The sequence below is a fragment of the Hakea prostrata genome, chromosome 8 (assembly GCF_041222555.1).
Source record: "Hakea prostrata isolate BN-2017 chromosome 8, UWA_Hpros_2, whole genome shotgun sequence".
NCBI classification, from domain to species: Eukaryota; Viridiplantae; Streptophyta; class Magnoliopsida; order Proteales; family Proteaceae; genus Hakea; species Hakea prostrata.
The window spans coordinates 16,929,012-16,946,253 of NC_142607.1; the positions used below are offsets into that span (position 1 = coordinate 16,929,012).

At 38.2% G+C, this 17,242-nt stretch overlaps 2 protein-coding genes across 5 annotated transcripts; both read right to left on the reverse strand.

Moving 5' to 3' along the window:
• Positions 1-3,816: 3,816 nt before the first annotated feature.
• On the reverse strand, positions 3,817-6,750 carry LOC149007307 (tetraspanin-19-like). Of its 4 annotated transcripts, none has more exons than XM_089167533.1 (5): positions 6,388-6,750; positions 5,354-5,439; positions 5,166-5,239; positions 4,956-5,060; positions 3,817-4,862 (listed from the first exon to the last, which is right to left on the reverse strand). In XM_089167533.1, the coding sequence occupies exons 1-5, from the start codon at positions 6,642-6,644 to the stop codon at positions 4,689-4,691; spliced, it is 696 nt and encodes a 231-aa protein (XP_089023659.1). In that variant the 5' UTR covers positions 6,645-6,750; the 3' UTR covers positions 3,817-4,688. The 4 variants fall into 4 exon arrangements, with proteins under 4 accessions (XP_089023659.1, XP_089023658.1, XP_089023661.1 ...); XM_089167532.1 differs by having other exon boundaries at positions 3,823-4,862; positions 5,166-5,246; positions 5,340-5,439; positions 6,388-6,747; XM_089167535.1 differs by lacking the exon at positions 6,388-6,750 and adding an exon at positions 6,136-6,359 and having other exon boundaries at positions 3,829-4,862; positions 5,166-5,246; positions 5,340-5,439.
• Positions 6,751-7,983: 1,233 nt separating this feature from the next.
• Positions 7,984-13,138, reverse strand: GL2 (HD-ZIP IV family of homeobox-leucine zipper protein with lipid-binding START domain-containing protein). The gene is made up of 10 exons (XM_089166102.1): positions 12,962-13,138; positions 12,566-12,822; positions 12,047-12,164; positions 10,381-10,575; positions 9,921-10,301; positions 9,731-9,832; positions 9,414-9,623; positions 8,885-9,331; positions 8,684-8,770; positions 7,984-8,586 (listed from the first exon to the last, which is right to left on the reverse strand). Exons 1-10 carry the CDS (start codon positions 13,040-13,042, stop codon positions 8,206-8,208), a joined length of 2,259 nt encoding a protein of 752 aa, XP_089022228.1. The 5' UTR covers positions 13,043-13,138; the 3' UTR covers positions 7,984-8,205.
• Positions 13,139-17,242: the final 4,104 nt, after the last annotated feature.

The window sequence follows — 17,242 nt, forward strand, 5'->3', positions numbered from 1 at the left end:
CTCATCGGCATGAGTCAAGAAGATCTTCATATGCTCCCAAGTCTTTGGCAATGACCTGATGACTGCGGAGACTTGCTCCTCATCGGTCTTCGGCGCCCACATGCGCTCAACTCACTAATCATGTTAGACATGATGGTTATATCTTTGCCTCATGGTGTGACCCTGGCGCATCTTATAACCGTCAAAAGTGAGTCGAGCTGGCGGCCTCTTGTGGTGGAAGTCCCTCCATCTTGGAACTTCACGGCCTCCCACAAAGACTTTGCAGTCCTATGCTTCTCATAACGAAGCATCGGGTCATCCCTCATGGAGCTCGGGATTGTAATCCCCGGCTACCCGGTCTTTCCTCTTCCAAGCATTGTATATATCAAGGTCCCTGCGATCTTTGTGCGGTGGTACCTTCCTCGGGTGGGTTCATGGTCGGTTTATGGTCTCTAGCATATCCTGCTCTTCCGGAGATATTGCACCTTTCGGTGCCAAAGGTCATAATTCCTCTCATTCGGCTTATCTCCTTTAGTGAGGTCAGCAACAATGCTCTTGGTAGCAGCCATTTTTCTAGAGATATTACATACAAGAATGAGTTCAATAAATCTAGCATAAAATACAACTCATGCAACAAAAATCACACTAGCATAGTCAACCTATGGGATAAGCACTTAAACCAAAAGAGATGCTAAAAAAACATTCAATCAAATTCTCATGCAAACCCACATAGACTTATACACTAACTTCATTCGTGCAAGAAACATGATTGATAGACCCATAAATAAAAAAATAGTTTTATCAAAATAAAACATGCAATTATGTTAAAGCTATGAGGTGGTTCACCAGAACACTTCTACCTCATTAGCTCCCACTAGGCCCCATTAGGCCCTTAATGCTCAAACATCACATAGATTGTGAGCCATAGATGTCCAATAAATAGAAACACATTCAAAATTGGACAAAAAAATTCAGACGGATTCCGAGCCGGATCACCGTCGACAATCCGTCCGATACTGATTCTAAGACGGCTCTCCATCCGGAATCCATCAGCCCAGACGGACTGCCGTCTCACCAGACGGACGATCCTTACGGCATTCGTGACTAGACGGATTACGAGGCGGCGCACCGTCCGAGAGTCCGTCGGCACGTGACCAAACGGATTCCGAGATGGCGCACCATCCGAGAGTCCGTCGGCCACGTGACCAAGCGGATTCGAGATGGCTCACCTTCTCGGCATCGTCCGTCGGCTCTGTGACCAAACGGATTCGAGATGGCGCACCACCGAGAGTCCGCGGCCGCGTGACCAAACGGATTCGAGATGGCTCACCTTCTCGGCACAGTACCAGACGTCAATTCCCCATTTAACGATTTTTTTCTTCTTTGAGCGGAATTTTTTTCAAAAAAAGCGGAAAATCACGTTTTTTTTCTTTACAAAAATTCATCCAAAAACACATGAAAAAAAATCCAACAATAATTATTAACAAAAATTATCATCATGGATTATCAATTCATGCAAATCTTCATTAGGAAAATTCACAGGGATCCTCCCACTCGGATCCGAATCAAAAATAAAGGTTTCCAAAAACCCTATCAATTCTCCCATGGGTTTCGTATTAAACCCTTGATCCTCCCATTGGATCCATACAATAAAATTAAACAATGGGGAGGAACAATAAACGTGGGAACCAATGGCTCTGATGCCAATGTAGGTAATACATCAAAAGTAATTCAATTCAATTAATTGATGGGGAAAAAATTCCTTACCTGAATTCGCTTTCCCTTACTTGAAGTATTCACAGCGGAAGTTTAGATCCACGTTCTCGTTCCACCACCAAAGGTTTACCGGCGAGATTCCTCAATCACAGGGAAAGGGAATAATATCCACAACCCAAATGCCGTGGATTAATGGAATGAAGATCAAATACTAGCAAAGAAGAAAATCTAAGCCTGCGATTCTAAGAGAGAGGGAGAGAGAGATGGAGCCGCCGTTTCTCAGAGATTCGCTCGTGCGAATGAATTACTCCGTTACTTGCTCATTAATGCGGTGGTTACTAAAATATATAACCTATTTTGTAACCGCCCTAAAAGGGGGTTTCAAAAATGCCTTGGGGGTTTAAAATAAAAAAAAAAAAAAAAAAAAACCAAAAAAAAAGTACCCACGAGGGAGGTGGGGGTTTTTATAAAAAAAATTTTGGGGGTGAGAACACAAAAAGAGAGGTGGTGGGGGGGTGGGGGCCAACAAAGGGGGGTTGGGGAACAAGGGGGGGGGGAAGGGGCCCGGGGGGGAAAGAAGTAAAAAAATAGTGGGGGGTAAAAAAGAGAGGAGGGGGTCGGTGTGGGGGGGGGAGAAAGAAAAAAGGGGGGGGGGGGAGGAGAGGGGGAGGGGGGAAAGGGGAGAGGAAAAAAAAAAAAAAAAAAAAAAGAAAAAGACTGATTGAGGCTATGGGGAGAAAGCTTAGTGATAAAGTTACAGCTATCTGTAGCAGTGAAGGAATATGGAAACAAGATCTCAGCGATGCTGAAATTTTGAGGCGATGTGACGAGATAAAAGTCATTAGATTTCACCAGAGATTACCAAGTAATACTCTTATTTGGAAACCTCTAGCTAATGGCCCATTCACTACGAAATCTACATGGGACTATATAAGACAAAGGAGTCCAGTGACAGCTTGGGCTAAGGTGGTGTGGCATTCTGATGGACGGCCTCGCTTCTCTTTCTTCACTTAGCTGGCTTGTAAACAATGGTTGAATACAAAGGATGTGATTGCTTCATGGGAGATTCAAGTGATCTTAATTGTTGTCTATGTGGTAGAGAAGCCGAAACTTTAGATCACTTAATATTCAGATGCTCATTCACTCAATTTATATGGAAGGATATCCTTGCAAGAAATAGATACCAACGACAAATATGCTCAACATGGATGGAGGAACTTCAATGGGTGCAATCGCACTTCCTAGGGTCGTCTATTATTTGCAAAACTCGTTGTTTCAGTTTTAATGCAACCATCCACCGCATTTGGCAAGCCTGAAATTACAAGATTTTCAGAGGCGATAACATTTTTGCTCCTACCATACTTGCTCGATTCATCTCTGATACAAGACACAGATTTCTAAACTCAGTAGATTATGTGGAGGATATTAATCACAGCTGTGATTTTTTCAACCGGAGGCACATCTGACCTAACTTCCATTGGGCTAAATTCTCAATGCACAAATGGACCGGACCACCTGATTCTTGGATTGCTATTAATACGATGGATCAGTTCGGGGTAATCATGGTGGCTACTGGGCAATCAAAGAAACTCAGAAGGCCATTTCATATTTGCTTTGGCAGGTTGCAGCAATGACAATAATGTTCTCCATATGGAGCTAAAAGCAATACTTTGTGGTCTGCAGAGAGCTACACATTAAGGTTATACTCATGTACAGGTGCAATCCAACTCTCAACTCGTAGTTCAAATCCTAATTGAAGGCTAGCAAATCCCCTGGGCAGCAAGGGGTATTGTGGATGATATATATTGGATATCAAACATAGCCTACACCACCATGTGTTCACACATCATGTAAGATAATCCAAATTTTGTGCAGACTTTTTAGCAAGTTTCTCGAATTCCCTTGGAGAAACCCACTTATGTCTTTGTAACCTTCCTCCAGATCTGGCTTGACTTGTTCACCAGGATGCTAGCGTTACCAACATGTAATTTCTTTTTTTTTTTGTTCCTAGTTTAATACACAACACCTTTTCACCAAAAAAAAAAAAAGAAAGACCTCTTAGGCTGCGTTTTGGTAGCCAAGAAAAGAAAATAGAATGTTTAAACAATTTTGAAATTTGAGAAGAGAGAGGTAGACGACAATTCATAATCCAATATATGCATCATGGTGGAAATTTTCAGACAAGCCCTGTTGTTGCTGTAGTTAGAAGGCTTAGGAATACCCATACGGGTCAAGCCAAAATCTCCTGTGCTCATGGCAAATGGGTTTAATGAATAAAGTGGATATTGTTACTTTTACACCCCTCTACTACACATTTAGGAGATAAATCCATCTTGTCAATGTTTAAAAATAGACCTCCATCCTTCTAAATGTGTGTTTGAGGCGTGTGAGATGTTATGGAGGATCCTAACTCTAAATAAATGGACTCTCGTGGTCAAAAAAAACAAAAGAGAAAAATAAAAGGGAGAAGAAAAAGAAGAAAAAGATAACAGTATAAGATGCCAAACCTTGAAAAGTTTCTTTTGATCTTGAAGTCTTGAGTTTCCCAAACACGTTCTAAACTAGTAATATGGTTGGTTTATTCCGAATTTAGTTGGTCTGAATTGGTGTGGATGAAACCAAATCTAAACAAAAACTTGGATTCTTCTTTGAATTGTGCAGCTGTTTCCTCAATGGAACCAATCAAGCTTCAGTTTATTGGTTCTCATCTCTCATCCAATTATGCTCCTTGATTACTGTTAGAAATTATAGTTTGCGCCAAAGGGCAATTTATTCATTCCATAAATGGGTAGTTACAACTTACAAGAATATAAATAAGTTGGACCATTCTCTCTGAAACAAGTGTAAGAATTATGTTCTTACCAAAAAAAATAAGTGTAAGAATTATGCGTTCTCTTCAAACTCAAGAACTATTTGGGTTGTGGATTTGATTCTCTTTCCTCGTGAAAAAAGATCATCTAGTGATGAAGAAGAAGTCAACGATTCTATTTTTCTCATTTCGAAGCTTCTAAATCCCTTCCAATTGAACTCCCTCCACTAGATAGACCAGGTGAGTCAGGTAATACCAGAAAAGATTGCTTAAATTCAGGTATGCCGAAATTGCAGCAATGACTCCTCGGTTCTGGTCCTTTGGCCCATAAAATGATTGCAACTATAACAGCATTGATCTGAAATTGGGAAAAACATCTACAGCAATTAGTTGAGAAATGGGCAAAAATGATGGCTAACCATAACAGATTTGACTAGAAATTTAGAATTACCTGAGCAACTAAGGTTATGATTAAGAGAAAGCGAGACACAGTTAAGTTGAATCTCAAGAAGTTGCCAAAATTCTTGTCTTGCTCATCAATGTATATGGAGAATTTCTATCACAAGAAGGGGATCCACAAAATCATAAGTTGGCACAGATTGCAAACTGAACTGTACTAGTAGTATGATAGTAGATAAGAATCAGAATTCAGAAATCATACATCTTTCCAGTCTATGTAGTAGAAAATAGAAATAAATGCTGTAGCTTCAACGCAAAGAACAGAGCAAATAGATGCTACATACTTAAAACATAAGTTAAGGAAAACTTGGTTGCAGTAGCACAATGAATAAGAAGATGCATGCAGAGAATTATAGAGAAACTTATAAAAGGATACAGCAAAGAGGGTACAAGGACTGATACAGGTTGCAACCATGTGGCCAGAAAGCATGCTCAAGCACACAATAATTCCCTCACCCAGAGATGCGTAGATGAACCTGTAGAATAACAGTATATAAGATCAATTGTTTGCAAATTAAACAGAAGTAGAACAAAACAAACAGTAACCAGAAGAAACAGTGAATTCATAAAATAAATAAAAACCCATCAGTCAGTTTTTGAGAAGATTAAGAAAGAAGATAACAAATGGATAGGATGTCCTGTATCTAAGTTTTTTTTGTTACTGTTCCAGCATTGAACCATGATCTGGGAGGGCTTATAAAGGCCATATTTTGAATATATGATGGAATCAATATAGAACACAACTTACAATAACCAGAGAATTTGTTTAATCAATTTTTGAGCAGACCAAGAATTTAGACAAGCAATGGATAGGATTTCCTGTACCATCAGAATGGACAGCTAAACCATGACCTGGGCTGACTTTAATAAAGGTCAAGTTTTGGACATTTTGCAGATCAGATCATAACAGAGTGTCTGAAATCAGGAAAGGAAAAGAAAAAAGACCACAACCCTGGAAGAAAAAAAAGGCAAGAAGAGAAAGATTAAGCAGAGAGACAGAGATAAGAGTACCATGGTCTAGGAAAATTTGGAACATAACTTATAGTTCTAACTCCTTCATCCCATCTCTTTAACAGCCAAAGAGAGTAAACAATGATGGCAACCCCAAATAAGTTGACAAGCAGGTTGACCATCTTCATTGAGTTGTGCAAGCAACACCTGCTACATCTCACCATTTTTTGTGTTGATGCGCTGTATTCCTATTTGGTAACTCATCACACATCAATAACAGCAATTTTCAGAGCTTGGAGATTCCATAATTGCTTTCCCATCTCCGTTTTCCAGTAAGATAGAAAGTGATTGAAACTGAAAACGATCATAATGCGACCAAATAGAGAAGGGTATTCTCACCCTATTGTTGAGGGCTCTTGAGAGAGGCACAAAGAGACAAAAGGGTGCCATTGAAAGTTAGACTTGAACCTCACCTCACCTCACAACTACCAGTATGGAGAAGAAGGTAGAGTACAAGAGCCGACCCAACCAACAAGTCTGCGTTTGAACAGGCAATATAACACACGCACGTGCTGCTCTTCCTTCCAAGTTCCAACTGCAACAAATATGATCCATAAAAAAGCTCTGGGTTTGCTGAGTTTGTGTGTGAGAGAGAGACAGAGACACTCGCGTTTTGTGAGCTAAAATCTCTGTGAAGCGAACGGAATGGAGAGGAATTAATCGTTGCCATCGTCGGAGTTGTCGATGGCCAACCAAACCCACCTAAATTTTTTTGTCACAAATTAGAATAATGCTCCAGAACATCTCCAATTCCTATTTCCTCAGTGTAGTTTCTTGATATCAGATTGTTTTTAGGGCAAGAAATCTAATGGTAGGTGGGGTGGGGTCAAGGTTCGACATGTCGACTCGTGTCGCCGGTCGGACTCGGCGACACGGCGACACGGGCGACATGTCGCCAAAAGTCGCCGACTTTGGTAAGGGTTCGATGAAAATCGAACCCCGTGAAGGGTATTTGGGGTCATTTGACATGAAATTTGACGTGTAACCTAATTTGAGGCCAATAAACACATTGGGGGTGTTATTTTGACCTAAAACATCACCTAACCTAAAGTTTATAATTGGCACATGTCCAACTATATGCGGGCAAACTGGAAGTTTGGAAAATTCATATAAACAATGTAAATATGCAAGAGAACACAAAACACAAGTAGTAAAGAGATGTACTAAAGTACAATCATTATACAACATGTTGAGTATGGCTCATGCTCCATATTAGAGGCCCACATCACTTTGACAAAAGAGACGAAAATCGGCGAAAACAACGAAGGCGTATATATGGCGAATGGCGACATATCGCCGATTTCGCGCTTCGATTTCGCGACAACGCCGACACGGGCGAATGTCGCCGACATTGGAAATGTCGGGCTGGGGAGTCGTGTCGCCCAACGATATGCCGACACAATGAACTATGGGTGGGGTACATTCATTGGATTCCATTTCAAATTTATTTTATTAATATTCAGAGCTAGATCCATCTCTTTTCCTTAATGAGGAGGCGAACTAGACTCGAGAGATCATTGTATCTGATTGTGTTGTGAGTGGTGAGAGATTGAAAGGCACTCTTGAAAGAATATTCAATTGGATAAGATTTTGCTGGCTGTTTTTACAATCTTGAGATTAATAAAATTATATTTCTTTTATTCTTCAACAACACTAGGTAGCAAGAGTACATACATTTTAAAGTCAAGGAGCGGAGATTAACCAAACAGCCTAGCTTTGGGATAAGACTAGGCTCACGGTGGCACTCTCTCTCCCACCCATGTCATACTCTTTCTCATTCTCCCTTAAATCCCAACAGATTTGCAAAAACACAAACTCTCTGTGTCTCTCATCCAAGAAAAAATCAAAATTAAAACAAACCAGAAGAAATTACTTAGATAGTTTGTCATCTCAAAATTTTATCTCAATTTCTTCGTCTTCTGTGGAAGCTATTGCTTTCTGGACTAGAAAATCAGCAACAGTATTGATGTTCCTTGAAATGTCAAAGAAATAACATGAAACAAAGTATCTTTGGAGTTTCCTGGTGTCTTCCACCACCAGTCTGATACCATTAGGTGTAGCATGCAGTAGCATTGTCATGTAAGCACCATCAGTTGTTGGCTATCCAATTCTATAAACACCTCATCCATTCCTTCTCCCAACTCATGGAACATACCCTGACCAAGCAATTAACTACATTAATATCTAATGAAACAATGTAGAGGACCTTAAGGAATAAGCCTAAGAAACTACTATCCATCTTCACACTCCAAGCTTGTCTTAATATTCTGAAGTGAACATGAAATAAGAGTGTTAACAGTTTCTACTGACTCCATGGTTAGTTTGGCTGTTGGAGAGCTATTGGCTAGGATTTGAAATGCTATAGTGAGCAAAGAACCTCCTTCCATTGTCTTCTCTTCTGGCTTAGAAGTGATCACTAGAGGCCTTGTCTCAAGCCCATCTGGAAGAATTGAAAACCCTGAAGGCAGAATGGCCAAGTTGCTAGAGTCACATCCAGTAATCACTGATTGCATCCCTGTGATGTCCACAGGAGCATAGACAACCATTGATTCAAAAGCATTTGTGCAACTATCTTGGAGTACCCACATGCTATTCTCTTTTGATTTCATTGCCTGAATCCAATAAACCCATTAAATTGTTGATCAGATTGTTACTGATTCCAGTAGTATCTCTTAAGGAAACAAAGGAAATGGCAATGAGAGAACTCACTTGGATGTTCACGGCATTACCGCGATCCTGTCCCTTCGATAAGCTTGCTATTGATTGAGCTGGACCTCCACTTGACATGATATCCCACTGAAATTATCCAACAAGGATGCGGTCTGAAAATGTGTTCTAGACCCAGAATCTATTACAAGACATCCAAAGGAAGAGAAGGGTTGAGGGGAGCCCTAATTTAAGGAAGCTCACCTGGTGCCGTTTACTTTCATCTCTTAAAAAGTCAAACAGGACATGAGGAGCTACAGGCAAACATACAGAAGAAACTGCGCAGAGAATCACACCCAGAGGTTCTTCTGGGTCATTTAAGTTCTTCCTTGAAGCTACTCTTATGTCATCTCCTCCCTTTGTTGGGATTTTGGTCCATGTATTGAAGCTAGAAGCACCCAATGCACGACAAAAGCTGCTTGTCATTCTCTGTGCCAACTTCAGAATGCTCTTCCTCCCAGCCAGAGTAGCAACACCAATTGAATCCTTTGTGGGAACATTTGTTGCCATGAAGAACACAAGCCTTTCACATTGAAGCTGTAATGTTGCCATCCAATGTCTTGCACCAAATGCTAGGCCACTGTTAACAATCGAACGGAACATGGTGTTCACTGGACTCTTTTGACTCTCTAGATGCTCCACCCAGGTTACCTGGTGGAAAACAAAGATCGAGCAAAATCTTAATATTTCATATTAGATGCAACAAGTAACCCCATATGAATTAAAAGTATACCTTGCAGTGGCCATTGGTTTTGTCTTCGATGATGCAACCAGATGGGCGTTTTCTACATTTTACAAGAGACGCATCCATATGTTCTTCGGCTTTGTCAATGGAAACATCAACTATTGCCCACCTCTCAGCACTTAATTGTTTGCAATATCTGACGAAATATACCTCTCTGGTAGGCACCAAGGGAGTGAGCATCTGCAGCTCAGCAAACATCTGAAGTAACCCAAAACCCACAAAAGATATCAAAACGTTACTCAACCTTATACAGCCATCAGCAATCCAAGACACAAGCAGGTTAATTTAGATGTTAAACAACCCACCAGTTGTACACCACCATTTTTATTCACACCTTCACCACTGCAAATGACATCAACAGTAGCTGCCTTGGAGATCATGCAAGGAAACATATCTTTCCATTGATTCTATAAAATAGATATGAACATGTTAGTTATTCAGCAGTTTTGTCTTCTAAATTTTAATAGAACAACTAGCTAGAAAATGGTGAATTACCACATCCATGAAAGCCTGGAGAAGCCGAGGGAGATCTAAGAAAACAACCCCGGTCTCTCGTGAGGCCTCAATCGATCTCCTAACCCGTCCAGTACTTGGATTCTCAATGGAAAAGACGCGAACATATTCGTCGTAGTTAAGTATCTCACGCCCACTCTCAACACTCCTAATCCATAGTGGTTCCCCTGCAGTTGCCATCTTGGTAACCTCTTCCATTGCTTGGTTCACTAGCTCCAAAATTCTGGACTTGTCAAGCCCAAAAATTCCTGAATAATAGTCTAAAGAGCTTCTGTTCTCTTGATCATTCCCTGCAGAACAAGAGGTGCTTGGTGATGCTGTCCCTGGTGGATATTTTCCAATGGCTGCTCTCAACTTCTCTACCTATATTTGGAAATCGTGAATTATCTTGAACAATTGGAAGACAATAATTAAGAACATTTAACAGTAAAGGCTCGATTACCTCAGCTTTGAGTCTTGCATTTTCGACCCGTAATTGTTGTTCCTCGGTGGTCATTGTTGCATCTCTCCCAGAGGTAGCAAAACCACAATTAGGACAGCAGGCTTTCTTAATGGTCTCCCTCATTGCTTGATTTTCTTCTCTGAGTTTATCTATCTCAGATTTCAGTAAAGAGTTCTCATGTCTCTCCTGGACAGCCTGCAATAGCCTTAATAAGTCACCACCACAAGGGAAGAAGTCGATGAAAAATCTATAGCAAGTACCATTTTATTGATCCAATGCCATTTCTGAGATGATTGTATCCATAAGACTAGCTTATAGGTTTAAACATCAAACTACTCATGGTTTCAGAAATCGTTCAAATCAGCTGGTTCTCCTATCAATGCCGAATTTTTGGCCATTTTTTCCAATTTTATCAGTAAGGTAGCTGGGAAAAAATTAATGAAACTTAGTTATGTAGAAAATCCAGAAATGTTTATAATAGAAAGACTTCCAAAAGTAACAAACTTGTGGAAATCTTTGTTAATTTCTTCTTTTCGATTCCAAATTTCTAGGGTTCTAGCATATGACCAAGCCAATCCCATCTTTCTTTGAATGAATAAAAAATTCATTAACCTTTTCTTTTTGGTGGGAAATTAAAAATTCATTAACCAATAGGAGGGGGTGAGGAGATTGCAACACTGGCCTCACCGAAGCCAACAAGCCCTGAGCAAGAACAAGCAAAGAAAATGCACTAAACACTGAAGACTAGCCAAAGACCCAAGACAAACACAAGGGGGTAAAGTTATGTTTCCTTATTCTCTTCTTTCCTTGAAAAAATGAACACAACTATGGAGTCTTCTCCAAGGTGTTGGCGCCCTTTGGTGGATCAACTATTTCTTTTGTGTCCCCGGAGTGCAAAAGCTAGAGGGGGTTTCAGAGTTTGAGGCAACCCTGAGCTAAGGGACCGAGTCACCCTCAAGTACCATAATGGCCGGCCAAGGGAGAGGGAGGAGGGTGGGATGGGCCATTCTCATCTTATACTGTATGTATTTTACTGATCAAGAGTAGGCGTCTTTAAGTCTTCCTACTAAACAATAGGAGCAAATTAACAAAATGGAGGACCCAAAAAAAATAGACAGGGAAAAAAAAGAAGAGAGTTCAAGTGTATATTCCTCATGACTAAGGTGCACTACCAAAAAGCAAGGTTTAAAGTATTCCTTGATACCATACAATACTATACGATACGTATCCATATTTGATCAAACCAATATGATACATTTCTCCATCGATTACACTAACATACATTAACCAAAGTGATACAATACTCAATATAGACAATACGTCTTTTAAAATCACTTGACCGATACGATACTCGATACCAATACTTTAAACCTTGCCAAAAAAAATCCTCTCCTCATATTGTGCTAGACCTAATGAGGCCATTCGATGGCTCGATTAGCTCATGCACGACATCTCTTTGCGTGCTAGGAATGTGTGTGTAATAGGTCAGCCACCTAATCTCACTAGAGAGATGCACTCCAAGGAGAGGATTTGAAGCCAAGGGTTCTCCAAGCAAGAGGATTGTGGAGTATATCAATGAAGTGGGATGAAATGAATAGTAATAAGGGCACTAAGGTCAATTCACATGACGAGAACAGAAATAGACACAAAAGAACTAAAACATTACCTTGATTTGAGTTCGACGGTTTTGAAACCAGAACTTGACTTGCCTTGGTGCAAGCCCTAATTGCTTGCTCAACTGCTGCCTCTGCTTCTCATCTGGATGGGGTGACTCTTTGAAAAGACTGCAAACACCCATATAAGTTAATAGACACAAATGTTAACTATCAAGCCAAATCGAGCTTTAAGGTTTCATTTTTATTCCTGATTGATTTTACAATAAGAAGCGTTTCTACAGAATCAACGAGTAATATTGGGGTTTACCAAATTCAACCTGCAGATTCACATCTTCTGCACCTACAAGGATGTGGAACTTGCAACAAGGTGAGTTGAATGGTTATGGGGCAAGGGCCTATTTTCACCAAGTTGGTCTTAAAAAAATATATATAATGTGAAAAAAATATGTGGTTGAACTCACTACTAGTTCTCCATTCAAAGCTGCATGGGTTGTTGTAAAGAAGTAGAAATGAAGAAAGGTAAGTAAAGGCATGATGAGTATGACAAGAAGGTTAGAGGAACTACTAACGCTTCCATTTCTCTGATTTGTTCAGCTGTGTGCCTATGATACTTCTTTCTCTTCTTCTTCTTATTGTTGTTGTCATCTTCACCATCATCATCATGTAACCCATCTGCATCTCCATCTTCATCAGATCTTCCAGGGCCAGTATTTTCACTACTAATCTCCAACATCTCCTCTCGGCCTCCACCGCCGCTCTCTTCATCTCCTTCCTCCACCTCCGGGCTCCTTGCAGAAGGTGTGGCGGCATCTCGAAAGACACCAGCCTAAGAAAGAATAAAGAGACAAAATCAAACAAACACTACTTACAGAAACTAGAATTTACAGACACACAGAGAAAGAGAGAGAAGAAAAAAACAACTGGGTTACTGGGTTGGAATTTGAGTTCTACAGATTAATGCTTACGAGTGTGAGAGAGAGAGCAGGAGAAGCAAAGAAGTCTTTGGTGCGGGAAGTTGGATGGTTGTTCGACATGTCCAAACCCATTTCAGTTAGAGTTTTGGATGACGAGAGGCTGGTTTTAAGGTGGGAATCGATGGCTTTCCTGTTGCTTGTTAGAGAGAAGTTACGTGGGGTACGCTAATTAGATTTAAGGACATAAAACAAAGGAATTCAGAGTTTCTCTTTTGAGAGAGAGAGAGAGAGACTTAGGTGATAAGAGATGGGCTAGTAGGTTTGAATGTTAGATATATCTCTGTTGGAAACTAGGGTTTTGGAAGAGCTGTGTGTGACTGTGCATGATTCTGTGAGTTTGTTAACATGAGCAATGCTACACTCCACCAACTTGAATCAGTTTTTATAATCAATATTTATGTTCATTTCTGTTTTGAGTCGTGTCAGGTTGATCTTAGCCTCCTCAACAAGGCAAGTACTACATAAAATAATATGCATCAAGAAACTGAATCAGAGATAAACCAATACCCAATGTAGAATCTCATGGATTATATATGTTTCCTACTTGTGATTTCCTTCTATTCTGTGATTATATTTGTGGTTATATCTGGTATTCTAGTTACGGGTGTAAATGGATAACTAAACTCTGCTCCGAACTTGCATTCGCATCCATATTTGCATTGCATCCGTTTAGGTGTATTCGAAGCCGTCTAATTACTAATATGATGCAGATATGGTAATATCCGTTTTTGACCGATTTGTTATCTGTCCGATAAAATTATCCAATTAAATTACTTAATTGGATTTGTTTTTCTTATTTTTATAAATTTGTTTACTAGAGTTATATGAATATTTTTCTAGATTTTCTACTAAAATAACTACCAAAGTTGCTTAATTCTTAAATTTTAAACCTAATCTTCACAAATAAAATTATAAGGATATCAATAGGTAGTTGAAAACTTGTATTCAATTTATGTTCATACCCATTTAGAAAAAATTATTTAAGAAAATAAAAATATGACTATCATCAGAATCCTGCTGAATGCGTCAGAAAACCGATAGGATATTATCCAAACTATTTGAATATAATAGAATGTGGATACGATATCACCATTATCTGATCCGAATCCAATATTCCTTTTACACCCCTAATTCTAGTAGTGTTCTTAACTATCTTGGTCCGTAGTTTCCAACCAGGTTAGATCAATAATTATTATATACCTAGAAAAAATGACTTTAGAAAAAAGATTAGCTCCTATGCCAAATACATGATGATGCAAAATGATCTCCACACTCCTCCAGAAATGGACTGATGAAAGTTTAAATTTTATGTTTTTCGATGACAATAGATAAGCGATATATATCCAAAATGGTGGACTAAGGAGTTTTAATTTGATGTTTTTGAGCTGTGTTTTATTACTGAAAGTTATTTAAGATGGTAATCAATATAAAGATTAAAAAAAAAATCTCAAAAGTCATCCATAATGTTTGTAATAATCTAAACGGTAAATATATTGTTTATTAACATCGATAATGTTGGGTTTGGGTTTCTTGTATTATGTGGATTGATCTAATTATGGTTTTTGTATTTGTAATTGAAATAGAATTTGGGTCAATTACTAATACTGGGGTAAAATTGTAATTACATTGAGATTAGGGTTTTAGGTTTCCCTATAAATAGTCTCTATGGGATAACCTATAAGCATCATCAATCTCTGTAAGAAATTAGGGAATCAAATCCTGTAAGGGATTGGGGAACCCATCCTGAGGATAAGGATTGGGGGCAAGCAAAGGGTAACACTTTGTGGGTGAGAGAGTGGTGTGAGGTTTCCTGGAAATAGTGAAACTTTTTTTTCTCTCTGATGGACGTAGGCGGTTTTGCCGAACCACGTTAAATTCCCCTTGTGTGCTTTGCTTGTATTATTCTCTTTTCGTGGTTGTGCATCCATTATCTCTATCAGATAATTCTTTGATTTTAATTTTTGACCTTTAATTTATGTTTACCATTGGCTATTATTTAGCAATTTCAAAATCTTCATATTGTCTTTATATATACAATTAGTATTGGATTCTTAACCAAATATAGCATTGTTCCCAAAATGATGATTGTGTCAAATGTTGTTTCTTTGTTGTATACACTTTTTCTAATAGGGTTTGATGCGCATGTAAATCTCCACAATGGGAAGCTAAGTTTAGACAATCATCAAACATATTGCTTAAAGATTTAAAGAATGGCTAAAAAGGGAGATCCATCTACCAGTCTCAATCTCAACCATGTCAACTACATGAAGTCAAGTGTTAACAACTAGTCACCAATTAACACTTTTCCAAGCATGAACTAACTAGAATGATTTTTTATTTTACTATATTTTTTCATTAGTTGTATCATACTTTTTTTCTCATAAAATTTGCTACAACTCATGATTTAAGGTAACACAAGTTTTATTCATTTTTTAAACTATTTTTATTGTTATTTTTTGTTTTTTCTATTTTATTTTTTATTGTTAACATAAATACTAAGAGATATAAAATCAAAGCAAACCAAAGATGATATAAAGATTTTGAAGATGGTTAATACATTGATTTGATCTATTACATCAACAGGAGTTAGCTGAAAACCATTCACCATATGAGGAGAAAAATTACAATGAAAATTGATCTCCTAAAACCTAGATGTCACCATAAGAATTCTCCCTATGATATCCTAACTCAAAAAAACTTCAAATCTCATTTCTTTCTCTCGCTTATACCACGTGAGTAATACAAGGAAGAAAACACATATATATCTTTCAAGTTAGATTGATTTATTGGGTAAGGTTATTATAATGGATCTTCTCTTTTCGAAAGCCCTCTACTCTTATCGTAGACCTAACAAAATTTTCTTTTTGGGTCACCATCAATAAAAATTTGAAGCAAATCAAACCTCACCACAGCCTATGTTGTGTCACAATTTAGATTACACTTATTTTTCAGAAAAAGGGATTTGTAAAAGGAAAAATTAGAGGTAGAAAAGGGAGATGTTAGATATTTTCCCACCCAAAAATCTATTTTATCTGTGTAGCTGTCTTGGAGCCAATTAAAGGTAGGAATGCAATTAATGAATTTACCTCCAAGTTCTCCTAATATATATTTCTGTCCATAAGATAGAATAGTATTTCTTGGACTTCTTGACAAACCCAGGTAGATAAACTCATGACCTTATTCATTTTCAAACCAGTCAGATAGGAATCCAGGAACTGATGGGTCCTTCATATGAGTGGTTCTGGTTTGATTTCAATAGAAAGACACAATTTTCAATTCAATATTATAACATGTTGGAAATTAAATAAGACTTAGAACATAAAGGACCTGGATTTCTTTAATTTTGTCCATTCTCTTCAACTTTTATTTACTTAATGATCTATCTTACAACTGTATCTGATTGGATTTTTCTTAATCATATAAAATGAGACTACTTATCCAAGAGAATTGATTAGATTACTATTATCTTATTGGGTCTTCTTCTTTAACTCCCTTTAAATTTGGTGGTTGTGGAATGGTAGATATTATGTGACAATCATATGGATTGAAGAAGCTAGTAGTTCAGAATGTAGTAAGTTCCTTTTGGAACACTTGATCCTTTGTTTCAGCTTTATCCTTTTTCTTTTTGATTTATTGCCTCCCAGACTTGTGTTGGTGGAAAACATACTACAGAAAACAAGGGATCTAAAGGAAGAAAGAGAATAAGAAAGTGAAAACACACTTCAAACATGTATGATTTGGTTTCTTATCTTCAAAGCTTTGCTTCATAGGCATGCTACTAGACACTATAATTCTGGGAATATGGGGAGGAGAAGAGCATAGAAAACTGCAAAAATTAAGGAGAAATGTGGGTTTTAGAAAATAAGGTGTGGAAAGGGGAAAAAGCTATGTAGAATGTCAGTTGAAAAGTGAAGTTTTGCAAAGTTCTCATACATTATTTTTATTGTAAGGGGATGAGCTTGTTGTTGGTGAAGCATAATTTTTATTAAACTTGACTATTTCGATTGAGGTTAGCATTAGCATCATTGAGTTGGTAAAACTAATATTTGAAATGGTGTTTCTTACTCTAAGAAACAAAAAATCAGTCAAAAGATAAAACTGTTTTGTTTTGGGTGAATTTTTAAATATAAATAAGCAAATGATTTGGACACTTCAAAATAGTCTTAATACACTAGCAAGCAGCCCCTTTGATGTTTGATAAGCACAGGCAACTCCGAAAGTTGGATTTTTATTGGACACATTAGTCTAATCTATTAGTGATTTCTATTAAAT